The sequence below is a fragment of the Phocoena phocoena genome, chromosome 15, assembly GCF_963924675.1.
Source record: "Phocoena phocoena chromosome 15, mPhoPho1.1, whole genome shotgun sequence".
NCBI lineage: Eukaryota > Metazoa > Chordata > Mammalia > Artiodactyla > Phocoenidae > Phocoena > Phocoena phocoena.
In genome coordinates this window covers 17,082,577-17,104,431 of record NC_089233.1, presented here as the reverse complement: position 1 = coordinate 17,104,431, position 21,855 = coordinate 17,082,577, and the positions used below count along the sequence as shown (strand labels likewise).

The 21,855-nt window shown below is 50.6% G+C and overlaps 1 protein-coding gene across 2 annotated transcripts in view; it reads right to left on the bottom strand.

Annotated features, from left to right (window-relative positions):
• The window catches only part of GSG1L (GSG1 like), a 221,502-nt gene that overhangs the window by 36,906 nt on the left and 162,741 nt on the right, over nucleotides 1-21,855 (bottom strand). For both annotated transcript variants that reach the window (XM_065892928.1, XM_065892929.1), the window contains one exon: nucleotides 996-1,107. In XM_065892928.1, the coding sequence (XP_065749000.1) occupies nucleotides 996-1,107 (112 nt within the window). The remainder of the gene's footprint in view (nucleotides 1-995; nucleotides 1,108-21,855) is intronic.

The following is a 21,855-nucleotide window of genomic DNA, read 5'->3' as shown; positions in this document are numbered from 1 at the left end:
CACTGTATGTGAAGGAAGAAGCACCAGCTTCAAAGAAGCTTTCTCACCACTAGGAGGGAAGCCCACCCAGGGACAGAGGTAACATAGGGAGTGGGCAATGCTCAGGTGACCACAGAGGAAGAAAACTCAGCCCTGATGACATCAGAAACTCTGGATCAAACGTTCCCTGAAGTCCATGCCAAGCTGCACTTTCCATTTACAGGAACCAAGGTATTTCCTTATTGATTGGACTGAGGTGGGTGGGTTTTTCTGTTACAATCCATGCCCCCACCCCCAGCTGAGCCAACTGGGTTTTTCAGTTCCATGAACTAATACACACCTCCTGTTTACTTAAGCTTGGGACTCTATCACTCACAAGCCAAAGAATCTTGACGGATTCTGCCTTTCTCTTGCACACCGTGCTCTGAGGTGCTGGTCCCTACAGTCAGAACCCTTCACTAGGCTCTCAACAGCTTCCATCCCACCTTGCAGAGCAGCCTCTAAGGCAGAGGCTGGCCAACTTTATCTGTAAAGGGCCAGATGGTAAATATTTTAGGCTTAGTGGGCCATTCAGTCTCTGTCACAACCACTCAGCTCTGCCATTGTAGCGTGAAAGCAGCTGTAGACAATATGTAAACAATAAGCCTGGCTATATCCCGAGAAAACTTTACAGACACTGAAATCTGAATTTCCCGAGAAAACCTTATGGACACTGAAATCTGAATTTCCCATAATTTTCGCATGTCCCCAAATATTTTTCTTCTTTCGATTTATCTGTTCAAGCCTTTAAAAATGTAAAAACCATCCTTAGGTTGAGGGCTACATAAAAACAGGTGATGGGCTGGATTTGGCCCAGAGGCCATAGTTTGTCAACCTCAGCTCTAGGATCTCAAAGCATCTTTGGACTCTGGGCCTCCCCCCGACGCCCCACCTTCCTCTGTTTCCCAATTGGGTTGAGCTACTGAAGTTCCAGCATGCCTCGGGGTTCTGGTGTCTGAAAGTCAAAAGCCACTTACCAGAAGGACCACCCGTAGTCCCAGGAATGGGGCCTCCAGTCTTCAGGGCCGAGGCTCACGGTGACCTGGAACACCTGCGTGTACATCATGTGGGCTACCATTCCCAGGAGGCCTGTGAGGGGGGAGCAGGACAAGGTGTCAGGAAGCAAGGTGGGGCTTTGTCTACCCACCAGGGGCCTGTTAGTGCTGGGGAGAGCATGGACCCCCAGGGAAGGACAGGCAGCAGGACTGGAACACGGAAGACCAGAGGGCGGTGGTTTTCTAAGCCTGCCAAGGAGTTTGAGTTGAGCCCGAGGGCAAAGGGAGACCCTGGAGAAATGCAAACAAGGGAGACACAGAGTCAGATCTGCTTCTGGATGGGCAAAGTTTTTCTGTTAGGGACCAGATAAGTAAATATTTTAGGCTTTCTGGGTTTCAGCTCTACTGTGGGGGCACAAAGGAGCCACAGACAGTACATAAAGGGATGAGCATGGCCGTGTACCAATCAAACTTTATTTACAAAAGCAGGCGTTGGGCTGCATTTAGCCTGTGGGCCAGAGTTTGCTGATACCTGTGTTAGAAGGCCATTTGGGAGAAGTTGTTTAGAGAATGTTGATCAAACTGCAGGTCTTGACTCACTAGACTAGCGGATTGTGAAGTCAACTTCGTGGATTGCAACCAGCATTTAAAACAAACAAATACGGACTTCCCTGGTGGCGCAGTGGTTAAGAATCTGCCTGCCAATGCAGGGGACACCGGGTTTGAGCCCTGGTCCGGGAAGATCCCACATGCCATGCTCCACGTGCCTAGAGCCTGTGCTCTGCAACAAGAGAAGCCACCGCAATGAGAAGCCCGCAACTAGAGAAACCTGCGCGCAGCAGCGAAGACCCAACACGGCCAAAAATAAATTTAAAAATTAATTTAAAAAAATAAACAAACAAGAGTGGAATGGAATAGAAATCTGATACCATCAAATGTAGCAGAAGTAAGTATTGTCTTGTGAAACTTTTCAGTTCTATACATGTGCGTGTCCATGCACACACGTACGTGCGTGTGTATAGTGATTGTAATATGAAATGTTTTTCCATGCTCATGTCAAAAATCTTGAAACCCACTGGCTGGGAGAACTCTGAGATTCCAAGGGATCTGAGTGGGAATCCTTTTTTACCACGTTTCCACTGTGTGGCCCTGGGCGAGGCACCTCACTCTTCTGAGCTCCAGGTCTTTCAACCGTAAGATGAGGATTATGACAAGGTGAAAAGTGGCTGAAATGAAGCAAGGCAGCCTCCATGTCTGCTGCCTAGAGGGCATGCAATTGTTATAGTTACCAGGATTATTATGAACCTGGGGACATTGCTCGTGTGGACTATGGCATCTGGAGCCTTTGTGGGCTAACTGGCGTGGACCTCATTTTCACATGGAGTGATACGGTATTGATGAGGAGGGAAGAGATAGACGACAAGAGGAAGGAAGGAAACCAGCAATGCATGTGCACCTACTGTGTGCCAGGCACTCTGTCAGACTCGTTCACCTCCATTACAGTATTATCTTTTAATCTTCATGACAACCCTCTGAAGTAAGTATGATGATGTGGGCCATGTACCGCTGTTCAGGCTGCCCACTGCACATCTCCATACGGCTCCATTCACATCACAGTCTATGTGCACATCACTCCCTGGAGTTGAAGCAGAACCACACCTCCAAGGCTGCATATAGTAGCCCTGAATATGATTATTCCCATTTTACAGGTGAGAAAACAGAAGTTCAGAGTGGTCAAGTCTGTCCCAGGTCACAAAGGGAGTAGATGGCTTAGTTGTGACAGGGGCCCAGATCCAAATGCCCTTAAAGCCAAGGCTCTTCCCACGCTGCCTAGAATGCATCTGTCCTCCCCTTGTTGCCCCAGTCACCCTTTCCCCTGTGGAGACGAGAGAAGAGATGGAGAGAAGGAGAGAAGGGGTAGAGATAAGGAAAGACAGAAGTAAAGAGGCAGTGAGGTACCGAGTCCTGAAACCCAGCCTTGCGGGCAGGTGTGAGGGCAAAGGGGGACACCCTGTGTTGTCATGGTGTGAAGGTAAATGTTTAACACCAGGTTCCCCAAAGAGGGAGAGAGAGAGAGAGAGAAAAAAAGCTATGATTTTGTAGCGTTTGCCAATTTCCATGGTGTGAATAATCCCACCATGGCCAATTTCAAGCTACCCGTGTAATGTCACTGAAAGCGGAGTAGACAAGAGGTGTGCACAGTCGGGTCTCGGGAGCTGAGCCAGCAGGATCCAGCACACCTGTCTCCTTGCAGCCACCTAACCCCAGGCCCCACGGAGACAGAGGACTCAGAGCTGGTTGCCTGTATCTCTGGGCCAGGGCCAGCCCCTCAGGGACCTCTGGCCTCAGACGACAGCTGCTCTCCAGGGCTGGCGGGGAGCACCTGAGTCAGGAAATCCAGGGAGAGGGTGACGGTGACAGGTGCTGAGGCCCCCAGAGACCCCCTAAAGGCTCAGCCTTCCCCAGCTGTCTCTGCCAGGCTTAGACCCCATCCTCAGTCATACCCCAGCAGGTATGCTAGAAGCCTCTAGGGTCCCCTCTGCCTTGGCTAAGTTTGTTAGAAGGAGACAAGGGCTGAGCCACGTGGGTATCTTATTTATCTTTACTTGACACAATTCCCGGTCAACTTCCAAGAGGTACATAACAGACGTACCTTATTCTTTGGAACTGATGCATAAGATGCCCTGATAATGACACACCATGTTTTATTTATCCAATCAGTTGATGGTATTTAAGTCATTTCCAGCTTTTTGCTCTCTAAGCAATGCTGCAATGAACACGTTTCTACAAGTCTCTCTGTGCGGACAAGCAAGTATGTCTCCAGCGTGAACAAGAGGAATTGCCAGGTCGTAAAGCGTGTACATTTTAAATTTTAATCAGCGTGAGCGAACTGCTCTCCTGAGCAGAGGTACCTGGTCGTACTTCCACCAGCTTAGTGAGAGTCCTCACCCAAATCCTCACCGATACTTGATGTTATAAAACATGAACAATTTTGCCCATTGCATGGTAAAAAATGACACCTCAACATTGTTTTAAGTTTTATAATTTCCCTCATTACTAGTGAGCTCGGGCATTTTTCATGTTATTTATTAACCATTGTTATTTCTTCTTCTATGACTGTGCTTGTCTGTATCCTTTGTCAAGTTCCTTTTATTAAAAATCTTTCTCCTTATCAACTGATAGAAATTCTTTATGTATTCTGGATACTAAACCTGTCTACTGTATAGACTCCAAATAGCTTACTGCTTGTCTTTCCCCCTGTACAGCACACGGGAAAAAGCACTTTTTTTTCACTAATAGATTTTATTTTATTTTTTATTTTATTTTATTTTTTTATTTGGCTTCATCAGGCCTTTCTTGTGGCATGAGGGCTCTTCGTTGTGCCGTGCGAGCTCTGTAGTTGTGGCACGCGGGCTCAGTAGCCCCGCGACATGTGGGATCTTAGTTCCCTGACCAGGGATCGAACCCACGTCCCCTGCATTGAAAGGCGGATTCTTAACTGCTGGACCAACAGGGAAGTCCCAGATTTTATTTTTTAGAGCAGTTTTAGGTTTACAGAAAATTAAGCAGAAAATACAGAGAGTTCCAGAGTTCCTGAATGCCCCCTCTCTGCCTTCACAGTTTCTCCCATGATTAACATCTTTCAACAGAGTGTATATTTGTTACAGTTGATGAGCCAATAGTGATATATTATTATTAATGAAATCCATAGTTTACATTAGGGTTCACTGTCTGTGTTGTACAGTCTATGGATTTTGACAAATGCATAGTGACATGTATCCATCATTACTGTGTCCAATAGTTATGGCCCTAAAACCCCCTGTGCTCCACTTGTTCATCCCTCCTTCTCCACTCCTTCTGAACCCCTGGTAACCACAGAGTTTTTACTGTCTCCATAGTTGGGGTGCTTTCAGAATGTCATATAGTTGGAATCACACAGTATGTAGCCTTTTCAGATTGGTTTCTCTCAGCAATATGGATTTAAGGGTTCTCCCCTATCTTTTCATGGCTTGTGTTTGTTCTTTACCTTTTTTTTTTTTTTTTTTGCGGTACGCGGGCCTCTCACTGCTGTGGCCTCTCCCGTCATGGAGCACAGGCTCCGGGCATGCAGGCTCAGCGGCCATGGCTCACGGGCCCAGCCGCTCCGCAGCATGTGGGATCTTCCCAGACTGGGGCACGAACCCGTGTCCCCTGCAATGGCAGGCGGACTCTCAACCACTGCGCCACCAGGGAAGCCCTGTTCTTTTCCTTTTATTGCTAAATAACATTCCACCATATGGATGCATCACGTATTGAAGGACATCTTGGTTGCTTCCAAGTTTTAGCAATTATGAACAAAACTGCTTTTGTCATACATTTTGATATTTAATACAAATTTAGCAGTCTTTTGCTTTTTTTTTTTTAGTCTTTTGCTTCCTGTGTCTACTTTAAGAAAACCAACACCATCAACACATTATTCTATATTTTTTCTAACATACTTATAGATATTTATGTTAATTCATCTGGAATTTATCTTGGTGAATGGTGTCAAGTAAGAATCTAACTTAATTTTTTTTAATGAGTCATTAATTGCTCTGAACACTTATAGAAGGGTCTGTTCTTTCCCCAATGATTTCTGATAACACTTTTATACCACATTCCAAGCCTCACATTACACGAATCTATTCCTAACTCTCATTCTGTGCCATGGATCTCTCTCTGTTCCTGTGACAATGCCACACTATTTTTTTGTTTTGCTGTGCCACATGGTTTGTGGGTCCTAGTTCCCTGACCAGGGATTGAACCCAGGCCCCCAGCAGTGGAAGCTCAGAGTCCTAACCACTGGACCGTCAGGGAATTCCCGCCCCCTGTTTTTTTAATCATTGTAACTTATGGTGGAGTCTGTTAGCTGGAAGGACAGGTCTCTCTTCCTTTCAGCCCATTGCTCATTCCCTCTACAAGTGCTACCCTACCCAGAACCTTGCTCCCTCTGTGGGGCAGGACCCCTTCTTTAGCCCCACCCCAACCCCACCCACTGCCCAGTTCCCTTTCTGAAGGCTGGACTTGCTCTCCAAACCCTCAGCTGTTGTAACGGTCAGCTTCTTCCTCACCATGTCTGTCCAGATGCTATCCAAGTTATCTGACCTGTCAGTGCCTTGGTTCTCTCATCTATAAAGTGGGGATAACAGTAGACATAGGTAATTCCAGAGAACATCCACTAAAGAAGGAAAACATTCATGAGAACAACTACTCCATGTACTAGGACAGCGGGGACAGAAGAGTATTTTAATACAAAAACTACCAACCAGACCCAGAAGCTGGACCCAGCCTGTTGGCAGAATAATTAATTTTCCAAATTGTTAGTTTAGAAATGCATTGATTTCTCAATTGAATCCCATTTATTCCCAAATATGAAAGGCCATGCTTTAAGACAATTCAATAAATGAAAATTACAAATCACTCAAAGATCGGCTGGTGAGATTTTCTGATTGCATTCTAACGATTCTGCTTTAAAAAAAATAGAGCTCTCAATCAAGTTTCTGGAAGCGTTTGTTCTGTAAAGTGAGGTCCCCCACCAGGAGCATCTGCTGTAACAGTCCTCGGCAGAAGGAATTGTTTCCAGCTCATTCTGAATTAAAAAGTGACTTTCTGCTGAGTTATGGCACCTCCTAAATCAGTGGCAACTAAACGAGGGCAGCTTTCTCTGCTGCTTCTGCTGCTTCCTGTCATGGACTCACACCACGAAACTCACAGCTGTAAAGCTCTCATCCTGTGGTTTCTGGAATCTCCCAACTCCTGACACCAGAAATGGGCTTCTCAGCGCCTGTGGTGAGGCAGGCATGGCTCCTCCCTGCCCCTTCGGGACCTTGGAGAGCACTGACAGGTGCGGGATGCTGGCTGAGGGCTCAGAGCTGGGCTGGGTGTGAGGCCACCCAGAACCCAAGGCAAAAAGAGCTGCCATGACTCCCAGGCCTGCCCTCCGCTGGTCAGACTGAGGAAGCCGAAATCTGTTGTCAAGGCCGGAGGGGCTGGTGTCGGGGCCAGAATTAAGAGCCGGAGTCAGGAGAGTCAAAAGGTGAGCCCACAGTAAAGCAGGGGTGAAACAAAGGGAAAGGGAGGGTCTGGTTGCCAGCTCTGTCTCTTACAAGCTATGTGACCTTGGGTAGATTACCTTGCCCGTCTGTGCCTCAGTTTCCTCAACTGTAATACGGGGATAATAATAATGCCTACCTCACAGATTGATATGAGGATTAAGTGGTTTATACTGTAAAGCACTTAGAATACTGCTTGGCAGATAATAAGCCCTACGTGAGTGTTTCATGAATGAATGAATGAATGTATGTTTGAGACTCACTACGTAGGCCTACTTGACCGTACATTAGTCCAGGGACCAGGTCTGTTTTCTCTCCACTGAATCCCTAGCACCGAGCCCAGGGTCTGGCACAGTAAGTGTTCCATACGAGTTTGTTAAATGAATAGATGGTTCGTTCCATTCAATGCTGATTGCAAGGCGCTTGGGAGAGCTGCACTGCCTGGTGTAAAGGTCCAGGGTCTGCGATACGGGAATAAGCTAGGACAGAGCTAAATCTGAAAACTCTGGAGAGCAAATTGTCTCCGTACAGGAACAAACATCAAACTCATCATTTGTTTATTAATCATTCATTCATTCATGAGTATTTATCGCTGCTTTTCACGTGCCAGGCACTGTTCCTGGGGGCGGGGGAGGGGTCTGCTCTCAGAAGTCTCAGGTTCTAGTGGACAGATCCAGACAATGAGCACATTGATTAACAAGAAAGGCAGTGAAAAGTGTGGCGATGAAAATAAAATAGGGCAAATGCCTGGGGCTCACTTCAGAGTGGGTGGTCATGGAGGTCATGGAGGGCCTCTCAGAGGAGGTGACACTTAAACAGAGGTTTGAATGGGGAACTGGAGACAGCCACAGACAGGTCTGGGAAAGAGCATTCCAGACAGAGGGAGTGACCGGCTGGGGCAAAGGCTTGAAGGCAACCAGAGCCTGACCTTAGGGGCAAGGGGAGAGAAGGTTCGGCAGAGTGGGAAAGGGGCGGGGTAGAGATGGGTCAGGAAGGCAGGTGAGGACCAGGTCATCCAGGACCTTGTAGGTCACAGTGAGGAATCTGGCTTTCTTCTAGGTACTATGGGCAGCCATAGTAGAGGGCCGAAGCAGGGGCCTCATTTATGTTTTCAGATCATTCTGATTACCGTGCGAAGGCAGACAATGGAAGTTGGGGTAACGAAGGGCGCCCAGGCCGAGCTGCTGCTGCTTGGTCGAAAGTTGTTGCCAGCTCTGGGGCAGGTTTCGAAGGTGGAGTCCACAGGACCTGCTGATGGGCTGGGTGTGAGGGACCAGGACTATCCAGAGATTGGGATGACCTTGGGGTCCGCGTTTGGGCTATTGGGCAGACGATGGTGCTGCTCGTGAAGATGAAGACGGAGGAAGTTGTCTGGGTGGGTCAAACCCCATTTGCGCTACATTAATTTGAAATGCCTACTTTATACCCAAATTGAGACAACACAGCAGCACTTGGGTGCACAAGTTTGGGGCCCAGGGGGTAGTCAGAGCTGGAGATTTAAATGCGTACGGACATGGGCCTAGAGGAGGCCTGTAGGGAGAGAAGAGAAGGGCCGGGATGGAGCCAACGTCCAGTGCTGAGCAGAACAGGCGGAGCCAGCAGAGGAGGGTGAGAACCAGAGGCCCAGGCAGCAGGAGGAAAACCAGCGTGCGGCATTGCCGGGGCCAGGAGAAGGATGCATATCGAGGGGGAGGAAGTGGTTTGTTAGATCAGAGATGAAGACAGGGATGTGACTGCTGGATTTGCCCACATGGAGGCCATGGGGGACAGAGGCTCCATGGAATACGCTGAGCAGAGGACAGAAGATAGCCAAACGGTTAGAGAGAAGACGTCCAAACTCGCTGCATGGAGAAGCAGAGAAATGGGGTGACAGCGGGAGCAGGCCTGGGGTTCAGGGAAGGATCCTGAAGCGGGGAGATAGAGGATGCTCCTGCATTTACCCAGAGTGCTCGAGTAGACAGGGGGAGCCTGAGGGTGTGGAGGAGCCAGACAGCAACCGTAGAAGCAAGGGAGAGAGAAGCTTCTGGAAGACGATGAGAGCAGGGATGCTTGGCCCAAGGGAACGGGAAGCAGGGCGTGCGAGTGAAGATCCCAGTACTGGGGCAGCTTTGCCTCTCCCTCGCCCCGATGAGGCCAGGCCACCAGCCGAGAGCGAGACGGCGGATGTAGGAGTTTTGAGGAACCAGGAGATGGTGTGAACTGGTCCTTTCAGAGCGTGGGAAAGCACAGAAAAACCGTGGCAGTGCGTGTGGCCGGCGGGGCAGTGCTGCCTCGTGTGAGGCCTGAGCTCAGGAATTGAAAGTGAGACTGGGCAGCATGGTCAAGGGATTCGGGTGAGGGGAGAGGAGTCAGCCTGGCCATGCAGAGTGGTGCCTCCTGGGTCTGGAGGACACACAGGAGGGCCAAGCCATGATGCCTCCCCCCAAGATAGAGATACAGAGCAATGATGCCCAAGTGAGTTCCAGAACTCCTCTTGCCTGCAGCCCCACTTCTCTTTTGCAGGGTTTGTATGTATTATGTTAGTGGCATGGTCCATTTAATTGAGATGGCAGAGGAATCAGCTGATGAATTAATTTATAATAGAGTTTATCATTAAAACACTCGGGGAGCGTTCATGTCTAAACAAACATTCCGTGTATGTGGGCACTGGCCTGGATTTGCCAACATCCCATGCATGTCATGTCAGGGACGTAAGACAGAGGGGCCTGTGGGGACTTGGAGGAAGCTGAAACCAGATGAGGTGAAGCACAAAGGTAGCAAAGGGAAACCCCTGCTAGGGCAGCCTGACTTTTAGTTAGTCACTGAGCAAGTATTGAGCACCTGCTGTGTACCAGGCCTCCTTCTAGCTGGGGGAATATGACTGGGAATGAGAGACCTGGCTTTCAGTGCTCTCAGGGAGGTGAGAGACAGAAAACTGGGGACTACTGTGTGGCAGGGCAGCCAACGGGGGAGGCCCGGGGCCTGCGGGAACCCTAGCTGGGCTCCTAGGCCAGGTTTAGGTGGGGAGGTCAGGAAATGCGTCTAGAGGGGGTGACATCCAAGCAGGAGGGTGGACCAGGCAGTGGAGCAGCTGTAGCAGAGCCCACAGGCAAAGTGGTTTGGTGGGGCCTTAATGGGCCATTAGGTAGGGCATGTGGGTGGAGAGAGCGGCTGCTGGAAGGGTAAACAAGACGCTCCATGGAAAATTCTGAAGCCATCCTGGGAGTTCAGGCTTTCTCCTGAGGGCAATGGGCAGGAATTGCATAATTGTAAGTTCGGGGCGAGAACCAGGCAGCCGTTTTTTAAAGCCCTCTCTTCCTGCTGGTGGAGGACAGATTGGCAAGAAGGTGGGAGCAGGGAGGTCCGGGAGGGGCAGCTGCAGTGAGAGGACGAGGCCAGGCCAAGGGTGCTGAGATTAAGAGGTGGGCAAGCAGGTAGCTGGAGGGAGTCACATCTGGCACCGCTGAGATGGATGGATTCCCAGCAGAGCCTCAGGGCACTGGAGAGCCCTGACTCAGGAATGGGGACGGACTGGGAGAAGCTGGTGGGACTGACCCAATTAACATCAGCCCTGAAACATCCCCCCACAGAAAGAAAACTTGGAGATCTTAAGGGCTGGTATTTCATGACACCAATCAACTGGGGGCAGACGGAAAAAGAAATCCCTTACCTATGCAGATCTAACACATCCATCCAGATGTTTGCCCCGATAGGGGCTAAGGGCTGACTCTCCCTTCTGCCCTTTGGCCTGGGGAGGACCCCAACCCACCCTCCGCAAGGCCTGCACTTAAAACCATCCCCAAGAAGCTGAGCTGATGCTGTTTAAAGCTCGCCCAGATCTATTTTTAAAGAACAGGCTATTTTTAGATACGCTCCAGAGAATCCTCAGCCTCTCTTGGTAGCATATTTCAGGCTTTAAAAAGCTCTTCCTTACACGTAACCTAAATCTTTCCAGCGCCAATTGAAGCTAACTTCTTGCTCTGCCCTCTGAGGACAAGGGGGTTGGGGAGTAAGCTGGTTGGCATCTCCCTGAGAAGAACCTTCCCGGAGCTTGGCGGTTGCCGAGTCAGCCCTCAACTCTGTCTTCTCGGCACTAGATCATTCCAATTACTCTGCCCTTGCTCCAAAGGTCTCCTTCTGGGCCCCTTGAGTTATCAGCACCACTCCTGATTGGATTCTGCCCATTTCTCTATTTGCCTTTTCAAGTGAAGTGGCCCAAATCAGAGGTGGCATTTAATGAGGGACCAAGGTTTACTGAACCCTCACCAGCCTCGTCCTCCACCCAGCTGCCGCCATCCAGCCCTGAGATGATGAACGGGCTAAGACAGACCCCTCACCCGGCGGCGGGGGGGGGACGTCTAGAATGAGTCCTGAGGCCACGCCCCCAGTTCCCAGTGAATCTTGGGGTGGCCCGGGGCAACTTGGTGGTGGATGATTTTTTTTTATATTAGTGGGTATGTCCCCATACCCTCCTTCATTAGGGTAACTAGATATAAGACCTCGATGGCCTCGGCTATCACAGAGGACTGAGAAAACAAGAATCAAACCCCTGGCTTTGGGGATTTCAAAAGCCTACATGCAGGGGCTTCCCTGGTGGCGCAGTGGTTGAGAGTCTGCCTGCTGATGCAGGGAACACAGGTTCGTGCCCCGGTCCAGGAAGATCCCACATGGCGCGGAGCGGCTGGGCCCATGAGCCATGGCCGCTGAGTCTGCGCGTCCGGAGCCTGTGCTCCGCAACGGGAGAGGCCGCAACAGTGAGAGGCCCGTGTACCGCAAAAAAAGCCTACATGCAGGTGTTCAAAGAAAAGGTTTGGAAGCATATATGATCAAGCAGTTCCTCCTAACCTCCACCTGGAGACCAGGTAAAGTTGCCCGCCTGGGGGGAGGAAGAAGAGGAGGAGGAGAGGATAGCGGGTCCCAGGAGAGAATGGATGCAACGATGCAGGCGTGAGCAGGGCAGCCCCCGAAGGGGCTCAGCCTCCCCTTTATTTCCGGGAACACAGGGGAGTGAAGTGGCCTCCACAAAGGGCCCTGTCCCCATCTGGGTGGACCGGGAACATCCTGGGAGTCGGACCTCGTGCTCACAGACAGCGCCAGTACCTCCCGTTCACAACGATTGCTGTCTGCCTGGGTCCTGGCCCTCGACTCTCGTAGGACTCTTCACGTGGACAACCCCACTGTGACAGCCCTGGATGCCCCTAAGCGCCCCCAGGATGGAGGGTCGGCCCTCTGGCCTAGAGGATGATGGTGTGAGGAAGAGGAGAAAGTCCCCCAGCCCGTGCTTGGGTGGGACTGAGTAAAACACGCTGGGAACCTCACACAGACATCCAGGCAGAGGCCGGAGGCCCCCTTCACAGATACACATACCCAAGTCACAGTCCTGCCCCTCTCCCACATCTCCACCCCGGAAATCCATGCGCCATGGCACGGGGTCTTGACATTCCACCCAAGCCTTGGACTTGGGCTGCCTCTGTGGGGAGCAGCCCTGACCCTGTGAAACTGAGCGGAACCCTGTGGGGCTCCTGTACACAAAAGCCTTTCTGGGTCCCCCATTTCTTGATTACAGGAAATAGGCTTCATTCAGCCTCTATGACCTTCCCTCAGTTCCGAAGGGCAGGTTGAAACAGTTGCTAATTAGGGAAGGGACCGGATGGGGAGACAAGGGATGCAGAGACAAGGGAGGAACAGTCAAGAAACAACAGTGCAGCCTTGGGGCAGGGTCCCGGTTCCCCCTTAAGGGATACACATAAGAATATCTTTGAGCTGTTTTGCAGATACTGAAACTCCCACCAGGTGGGAGAAGTTAACTGTGTGCTGTCCACAAGCACGTAGACCCCAGACCGGTTGCAACCAGAAGGTTGATGAGGCTGACTCCCGGTTACCTCACCGCCAACCAATCGGAAGAATGTCCACGAGCTGACCACACCCTCTTGGAACCACTACTATAAAACTCCTCACTACCCCTCCAGGTCAGGACACACAGTTTTGAGGGCCTTAGCCCGCTGTGGCCCCCTTTGCCTAACAAAGCAATAAAAGCTATTCTTTTCTACTTCACCCCAAACTGTCTCTGAGATTTAATCTGGTGTTGGGGTGCAGAGGCCAGATTTGGCTTCACCTGGGCATGACGTTCCTGGCCACACGTCTGCCACGTGGCCCTTCTCTGAGGCTCCCAGCCAGCCCCACCTGCAGCCTCTCGGCCCTGCTGCTAAATGGAGGTCCCCGAGGATCCCTGAGCACTTAGCGCAGGGTCCGGAGCAGTGGGGGCAAGGATCAGATTACAGGGTAGAGGAGACAGCCAGGATAGACGGCCCTCTCAAGGCTTAATCACTGCTCACCTCTCCACTGCCCTACTAGGTACAGTGGCTGAGAGTGAGAGGGACCATATCACTGATTGCCCAAGCCAGGACACCTCTGAGATGAAAGGGATGTAACTAAAACTTACCCTGGGACAAGAGGAATACGGGCTCTCGACAATGGTAGTAGATAAATGAATGAGGGAATGAGCCCCAATCTCTCCAGGGATCCCCCTTCTACCTGTGGATGCCCCTAACCTTTCCCTCTGCCAAGGACTTTTACACCTGCTGTTTCTCTGACGGGGACAGACTCCCCTTACGGTGTCCATCTCACAAGTGAGAAAAAAAAAGTTCAAGGAGAGGTTACGTGCCTGACCAACAGTGGGGAATCCGGGAACAGAATCCACATCTTGTTTTTTGCCCAAAACTTCCTTCTTTCCTTCCTTCATTGCTTCCTTCCTTCCGTCTGCACATAACAACGGAGCCCCTACTATGAGCCAGCACTGTGCTAGGGGCTGGAGAAAGAGATAAATGAGACAGACGTGGCCCCTGCCTGCTTGAAGGTCTAGTTGGGGAGACGGACACAAGCAGAAAACAACTGCCAAGGGTCAGAGAGTTAGGAGGTAGGAGGGTCAGGGGCCATAGGACCTGACATCTGGAGTCCTCTGCTCCGGGGGTCAGGGAAGGCGTCCCTGGGGCGGGTGTTCCAGCTGAGCCTGAAGGATGAGGCGCAGTTAACCAGGTCAGAGCTGCCCAAGTATGGGGCATACCTCCCTGGGGTGCTCAAGCTTATTTTAGATCAGGAGTTCTAAGCCTCAGCACTGCTGGCATCTGGGGCCAGATAACCCCCAGCTGCGGGGGTGAGCTGCCCTGTGCACGGCAGGTTATTTACTCATTACGTGCCAGGAGCATTCACCTCCCGGCTCCCCTAGTTGTGACCACCCAAAACGTCTCCAGATGTTGGGACTTCCCTGGTGGTCCAATGGCTAAGACTCCATGCTCCCGATGCACGGGGCCTGGATTCGATCCCTGCTCAGGGAACTAGATCTCACACGCATGCTGCAACTAAGAAGTCCTCATGCCGCAAATAAGGAGCCCGCATGCCACAACTAAGACCCGGCACAGCCAAATCAATAAATAAATAATCAAAATGTCTCCAGATGTTACCACATGGCCCCGGGGGTGGGGAGGGAGCTGACAGTGCAAAATCACCCTACCACCCCCCACACCCTGGTGAGACCACAGTTTTAAATGCTACATAAACGTCTTTACAATGGTAATGTTTTTATTTTTACAGATTTACAATTCCCTTCTATTTACTGCAAGGGATATTGGCTTTTTATTTCCAAAAGTGATCTGAAGCTTCCTTGCTGGATACATTTAAATTTCAAAAAAAGCGAGTGATTTAGAGGAAAAAAATGCTAAGTAAATAATGGCACATGGATGTGGCTATAGTCGTGGAGGAAGAATGCCCGGGCCTGAGGGCTGAGAAATGCTGAGTCAGGTGAGAGTGGGGCGTGTGGCACCCAAGGAAGCTAGCTGAAGGCTGGTGTGTGTGTGTGTGTGTGTGTGTGTGTGTGTGTGTGTGTGTGTGTGTGTGTGTGATGCTTGGGAATCCCCCAGGGCATGCCATCCTGGAGAGCACACCCTTTCCCTCTGGAGTTCAAGGCCAGCTTTCCTCCTGCCTGGCAACGGATTGTCTCTCTGGGGTTGGGCACCAGAAGAAGGAATGGGCTAAACTTTGGGGGCCCAAGTGGTATGAAAGATAAGAATCTTTAAACACCAGAAGCACACTCTTTGAGGCAAGATGCTCGCGTTATGAAAGGCATTGGGAGCCCTGAGTCAATGGAGGCAGGGCCAGCGCACTGGACAATCCCATCTCACTGTCCTTCTGGGGCATGTGTTCATAGGGGCTGCTAGGCAGACCCCCTCCTTTTGGCTTTTTTCTCTTTCTACCTCTGTCTCTGTCTCTCTCTTTCTTCTATTTCTGCCTTTGACTCTCATTCTGTGTCTGGCGCTCTCTCTCTCTCTCTCTCTCTCTCTCTCTCTCGCTCTCTCTCTCTCTCTCTCCCTCTCTCTCTCTCTCTCTCTCTCTCTCTCTCTCTCTCTCTCGCTCTCTCTCTCTCTCTCTCTCTCTCTCGCTCTCTCTCTCTCTCTCTCTCTCTCTCTCTCCCTCGCTTGCTCTCTCTCTCTCTCTCTCACTTTCTCATTGTCCCAGGAATATCTAGATACATGAACCCAAGTTATAAGCAGGAATAGTCACTGCGCTCAGGTCTCATGCAGTGAGGCTCCACTTCCCCTCCCACTTAGCCCATAAGGGACCCTGGCCTTCACAGAGAAACCTGGGGTGGGTTTGGGGCTGAAGTTTCAGGCCCACGCCTCACCCGCTGCCCGCTGGCTCTTTCCACCTCAGCACAGAGTGAGCGGAGACCTTCATAAGCAGCCTCGAGAACTTTCCTCCCAGGGCTACCCTTCCATGCCTCCATCACATTAGCTGAAATGCAAATCCGACACTTCTGGCCGGTTAGATCTTAAGTGCTCTGACTTCCCCGCAGCGATGCTATGATACCATGCAATTAATTTCACTGCCTGGGAAGCTGCCTGTGCACTAGGAAAATGAGATGCCTTACTGCAGAACCTCTAGAGAACAAAACCTCTGCACAGCCCTTCCCTTCCCTGGGGACTCTACAGTTTGTAAAGCACTCAACTGTCCCATATCTCATATAATCCTTGCCTCATCCCAAGAAGGCTAGGTTTGGTGACACCCTATTTAACAAATGAGAAAGTGAAGCTCAGAGAGGTAAAGCAATCCACCCAGCAAAGCACAGCATGAAAGGAGTGTGTTTGAGTCCAGGTCTGCCCAACTCCAAGTCCAGACGTTTTACCATTCCATCATAGCCCTTTCCATCCATTCATTCAGTCAACACATATTTATTAGGTACTTACTGTGTACCGGGCTCTCTTCATGGTTCAGGATATAAAGGAGTACGTAAGATGAGCAAGGTCCCTGCCCTCACGGAGCTGATAGTCTTATGAAGGAAGATAGAAAATAAACACAGAAGCATCTAAAATTTAGAGTTTAGAAGACTTCCCTGGTGGTCCAGTGGTTAAGAATCTGCCTTCCAGGGCTTCCCTGGTGGCACAGTGGTTGAGAGTCTGCCTGCCAATGTAGGGGACACGGGTTCGTGCCCCGGTCCGGGAAGATCCCACATGCCGCGGAGCGGCTGGGCCCGTGAGCCATGGCCACTGAGCCTGCGCGTCCAGAGCCTGTGCTCTGCAACGGGAGAGGCCACAGCAGTGAGAGGCCCACGTACCGCAAAAAAAAAAAAAAGAATCTGTCTTCCAATGCAGGGGACGCGGGTTCAATCCCTGGTCGGGGAACTAAGATCCCATACACCATGGAGCAACTAAGCCTGCGCTGCAACTACTGAGCCCGTGTGCCAAAACTAGAGAGCCTGCATGTCGCAACTACTGAGCCCGCGTGCTCTGGACCCCGCGCACCACAACTCGAGAGAAGCCCGCGAGCTACAGCGAAGAGCCCGCTTGCTGCAACGAAAGATCACGCAGGCCGCAACAAAGTGTCCACGTGCCACAACTAAGACCCAACGCAGCCAAATAAATAAATTCAAACAAATAAATTAAAATAAAATAAAATTCAGAGTTTAGTAAATGCTGTGAAGGAAAAGAGGGGCCATGAGGAAAAGAGAGATTGGATAGTCAGTCTGGTCAAGGAAGTCAGGGCAGGCATGTCTAGGAAGGTGACATTTATACCGAGACCTGAATGTTTTGAAGATTTGGGGAAGAGAGGCTTAGGCGAAGATGAGGGCAAGCACAGAGGTCTGGAGATGGGATGGAAGCCAGCTGTCCTCAGTCCAAGAGGCCAAGAGGGCAGGCGCCTCACCTCCACGGCGGCAGGGAGGTGGGGTTACGAGCTGGGAGGAGGTGGGGGCAGAGCACTCTCAGCCCCTCCTCCTTCGTGAGTGATGCTGGCTCTGGGGGGTCTCTCCGCAGGCCCCCTTCCTGACCTGGCTCAGGAGGACTCAGAGGGGCCCAGACGCCAATGGACTGCAAGCCCCACTGGGCCCACTTCTGTCCTGGGACAGGAGCTAAGATGGGAGCCTTCAAGACTGGGACCCGGCCATGCACGGCCAGGGTGATGGGAGGACGGAGCTGGAGGGAGACAGTGCAACAAGCCTGGAGCTGGATGTCGAGGGGCTGCCCCAGTCACCCCCCCGGCGGCGCTAAGAGCTCCCTCGGGGTGAGAGGCTGGGATTGCCTGGGGCGCTCTTGGAGGACAGGATGTGTCACGCACATCACTGCGGGGGGGGCCGGACACCACTGCCTTTGCTCTTATCGGCCCAGTGCCCCTGTGTCTAAGACCTTGAGCTTTTCTCCTCTGCTCCTCCCTCAGACAGGAATGGGTTTTGCAGCCCATCTTCCAAGGAAGGCCTTGCACTCAGGCAGGTGCCCCCCACTGGGGCTCCCCGGGTGCTGAGAGCAGACATTAGGGCTGGGGGTTCCTCAGGCCACGGGGGGTCAGCCGTGTCTGCGAGCTATGGAGGAGCAGAGGCAAGTGAGGGGTGTTTTGTTTTGTTTTGTTTCACTGTTCAAGGTTTATTTATTGTTTTAGTTGGTATAACACTTAGTTGTCTGCATTATTTATGTCGATTTTTCTTTTTTACATTACATGGCAATGTACGCTATTCTGATCCATATAGTACATAAAATAAGATTCTCTAGAACAGTTATGCACAAGACATGCAATACTGGATTTATAATCAATCCCAGGATGTGATTAACTGGAGAAAAAAAGAGTTGGACTAGGCATCTTGGCTAAAGGAACCAGAAGTTATATAACACAAAGTTAAATACACATCTGGTTGGAAAGGCAACTGTAGCATCTGCAATGTGGTCAGTGGTACCTCTTGAGGAAGTAGAGCTATTTCACACGGACCAATTTAGGACCGCACAGATAAGTGCCGCGCGGCATCAGGACAGAGCTGCAGGGTTTCATGAACCATTCCTATTGCTAATGTTAGGAAACCGATGTTTGGCCCAGGCTGTCTTAACATTACTGCTTTAGTCACAGTTCAGATATAAAGGACAATATGCACTACCTCCATTTCCTGGCCACGTCCCTCAGGGTCCAGCTTCCCCTGGGCCAGTGCCTGGCCCCCCTCGTGTTTCCCCAGAGACCAAGCCCCCGAGTACCTGGCATCCGTTGCTACACCCACTCTGCTAAGTAGCTTTTTCAGGACTGTGGGTTTTACTTCCAATCTTTATTAAAATTCTTGCTTCCTCCTAACCCCCACCAAAGCCCAATTGCCGCCCGGCTCTGTGTCTGGGACCAGCCTCATTTGTATGAAAGGCCCAACGGGCTGCACGTTCCCCCAGTCCTCGCTTCCAAAAGCATGCAAAGGCTGTGGCAGAATTTCAATCACCACGACCAGCCTCAGCGAGGTCAAGGACAGACACAGGCTGCGCCCTCGGCACCACCTCCTGAAGACACACCGGCTGCCCCCCCGCTGACAGGTCCTGGTTCCCTTCTAGAATCTTCAGACCCCTCTGCAGGTCCCTGACTTGCTTCTAACACTCCAACTCATTCATTCAGCTAACATTTGTGAAGCATTCTCTATATGCAAAGCATTGGATCAGCCCCTGGGGATACAGCTGTGGCTATGGCATGGCCATTCCCCCAAGGCTAATGAGGAAGACAACATAAATAGTGAAGGAAAATCAATGATTACAAATACCAAAATAGAAATACATACAGCCACGATCGAAAACCGGCAGCCCATGAGCTGAATCCAACCTGCAGATGTTGGCTAGAGCCGTAAAAAATGATGAATTTTTTTTGGCCAACATTTAAAAATCTGGAGGATTTCCATTAAAATATGGGAGTTTGGCCTTCTCTTGTAAAAATCAGAAACTGTGGCAACACTGGGTCCACATTTCCCCTCGGTGACCCTCAGCTGGAGCTGATCAGAGCCATGCTGTTTAGTGAGGACCTGTGGTGGCCGAGCCTCACAGGCTACACGGTGCCCATGGGGCCACCGTCTCCCTGTCCGCTGTCTTTGCCAACCCTGTAATATTCCCACCCACTCACGCATCCACTTTTCCTTCCAGGCCACTCAAGGCATTTACATTTTCAACCCCTGCAAAGGACTGGAGGGAGAAAAGGGGTCAGTTTTACCTGGGCTTGGGGAAAGGCCTTGGAAGGGGAAGTGAGCTTCAAGCTGGGTCAGGAAAGATCAGCGTGTGTTCACCAAGAGGGGGCAGGGGGAGGCGGGGAAGAAGGAGAAAGGCAGCCTGGACAAGTAAGGAGCCCAAGCAAAGGCAGGGAAGAGAGAAACAGCCAGTTCTGGGCCTCCCAGTCCTGCTGAATTTGGCACTGGCTGCTCTGATGGGGCTCCTGACTCAGGAATGTCCCAGCTGTGCTTCTCCTCTCCTGGGACCCGCCACGGACAGGAGAGAGCAAGGCTACAAGTGATGCAGACCACAAAGTGTAGGGGACATAAAAAGGGGAGGTTTCCAACCATATCATCTGTAAGCCACCTTGTAACTCTTACTGGAATTTTAAAAAAACTTCTTATTCTGAGATAATCATAGAGTCACAGGAAGTTGCCAAGAAATGTACAAGGACGTCTCATGCACCCTTCCCCCAGTGTTAACACTTACCCGCCTTGCATGGTCCTAGGGTACAATGTCAAAGCCAAAAAATTGACCATGGCACAATCCATAGTTGACTCAGATTTCACTAGTTCTGCATGCACCCGTTAAGTGTGTGTGTGTGTGTGTGTGTGTGTGTGTGTTCTCTTGTGTAGCCTGGCATAAACACCACCACAATCAAGATACTCAACTGCACCATCACTAGACCCCATCACGTTGCCTCTTACTAGACATACCCATCTGCCCCCCATCCCTAATCCCTGATAACCACCAATCTGTTATCCATCTCCGGAGACACATTTGTTACATAAGTGGAATCATGCAATAGGTATCTTCTTGAGATTGGCTTTGTTGGCTCAGCACAATTTCCTTGAGGTCCATCCAAACTATTGTGTGTAGCAGCAGTGGTTCTTCTTTTCTTTTTCTTTTTTTTTTTTCTGAGTAATGTTCAGTGGGATGGATGGGCTGCAATTTGTTTATTTACTCACTCACTGAAAGACATTTGGTTAGTTTCCAGTTCGGGGCTATTACAGATAAAGCCGCTATGAACACTCCTGTACAAGTTCCTGTGTGAAAATAAGTCTTCTTTTCTCTGGGATCAATGCCCAGGAGTGCAATTCCTGGGTCTCCTGGTAAGTCTTACGGTCAATCCATCTTTACTTTTGAAAATAACTGCTGAACTATTTTCCAGAGCGGCTGTACCATTTTACATTCCCACCAACAATGTATAGGGTGATCAACTTCCTTGATAACTGGGCTTTTATTTAAAAACAAAAACCTAGAGTTCTTACCAGAAACCCAACCTTTCTGCAGTCTCAACCTTTCTGAGTGACCCCAGGACTTTGATACCCAGGCATCCCATCATTGTCAGCCTTGGACCATGCCTGTCTCCTCCCTCTGCCGCTCCCAGGCCATAAGTTCATAGAAATCGGGGGCCAGGCCCTGATCAGGTCTGCAGCCCTGGGTCCAGCATAGGCACAGTGCATAGCAGGTACTCTGTGAAGGAAATGAAATTGCACAGAAAGACTAAGCAAGTCAGCAAAGACCCACAGCCAACAAGTCGGTTAGAGGGGAGGGTAGACGCCAGGCCCCCAGGTCCCGGGGCCATGGCTTAACTCACCTTCAGGCAGGTTCTACATGAAAGTGCTCAGCCTAAAAGGTCACTGTCATCCTAGCACATGCAAAAAAATAAAAAATAAAAATCTAACTGTGTAGAAAGCACAGATGTACATCATGTGTGTAAACAGATATATAGTGTATCTGTGGAGTTAAGATTTCATGAAGGGAGGTGCAATTAGGAAAAGAAAGTGTAAAATGTGGAACAAGAATGAATGTAAGGTTGAGAAACGCTGTCCTGGCTGCACATCTTGGCCTTCCACCTGTGAGTCAGAGGGAGGGCTCCTGACTGGCAGAGCAGACCTTCCAAAAAGGCACTCTGACTATCTCACTCCCCTGATCTAGAACCATCACTGGCTCCCCGCTGCCTCCAGGGGAGAGTCTGAACTGCCCAGCATGGCCGCCTCTCAAACCTCATCTCAACCCACAGTGCCCACACCCACCACTCACGTTGCAGCTGCGGGAAACTCCAGATTCACCTGCGCCCTCCAAGCTCTGCCATGCCTCCTTGCCTGCACACCTGCTGTTCCTTCTGCCTGAAATGCCTTCCCCCGATTCCTTACCTGATCTTCCTTCAAAGAGCAGGCAACCTGTCACCTGTGTGAAGGCTCCTTCACCTTTCCAGATGCTCCAGGTGGCCTGCAGTGCTGTCTGTGTTCACCCTTCTATGGCATCTTTAACACATCAGATTGTCACGAAGGTATGTCCTGGAGG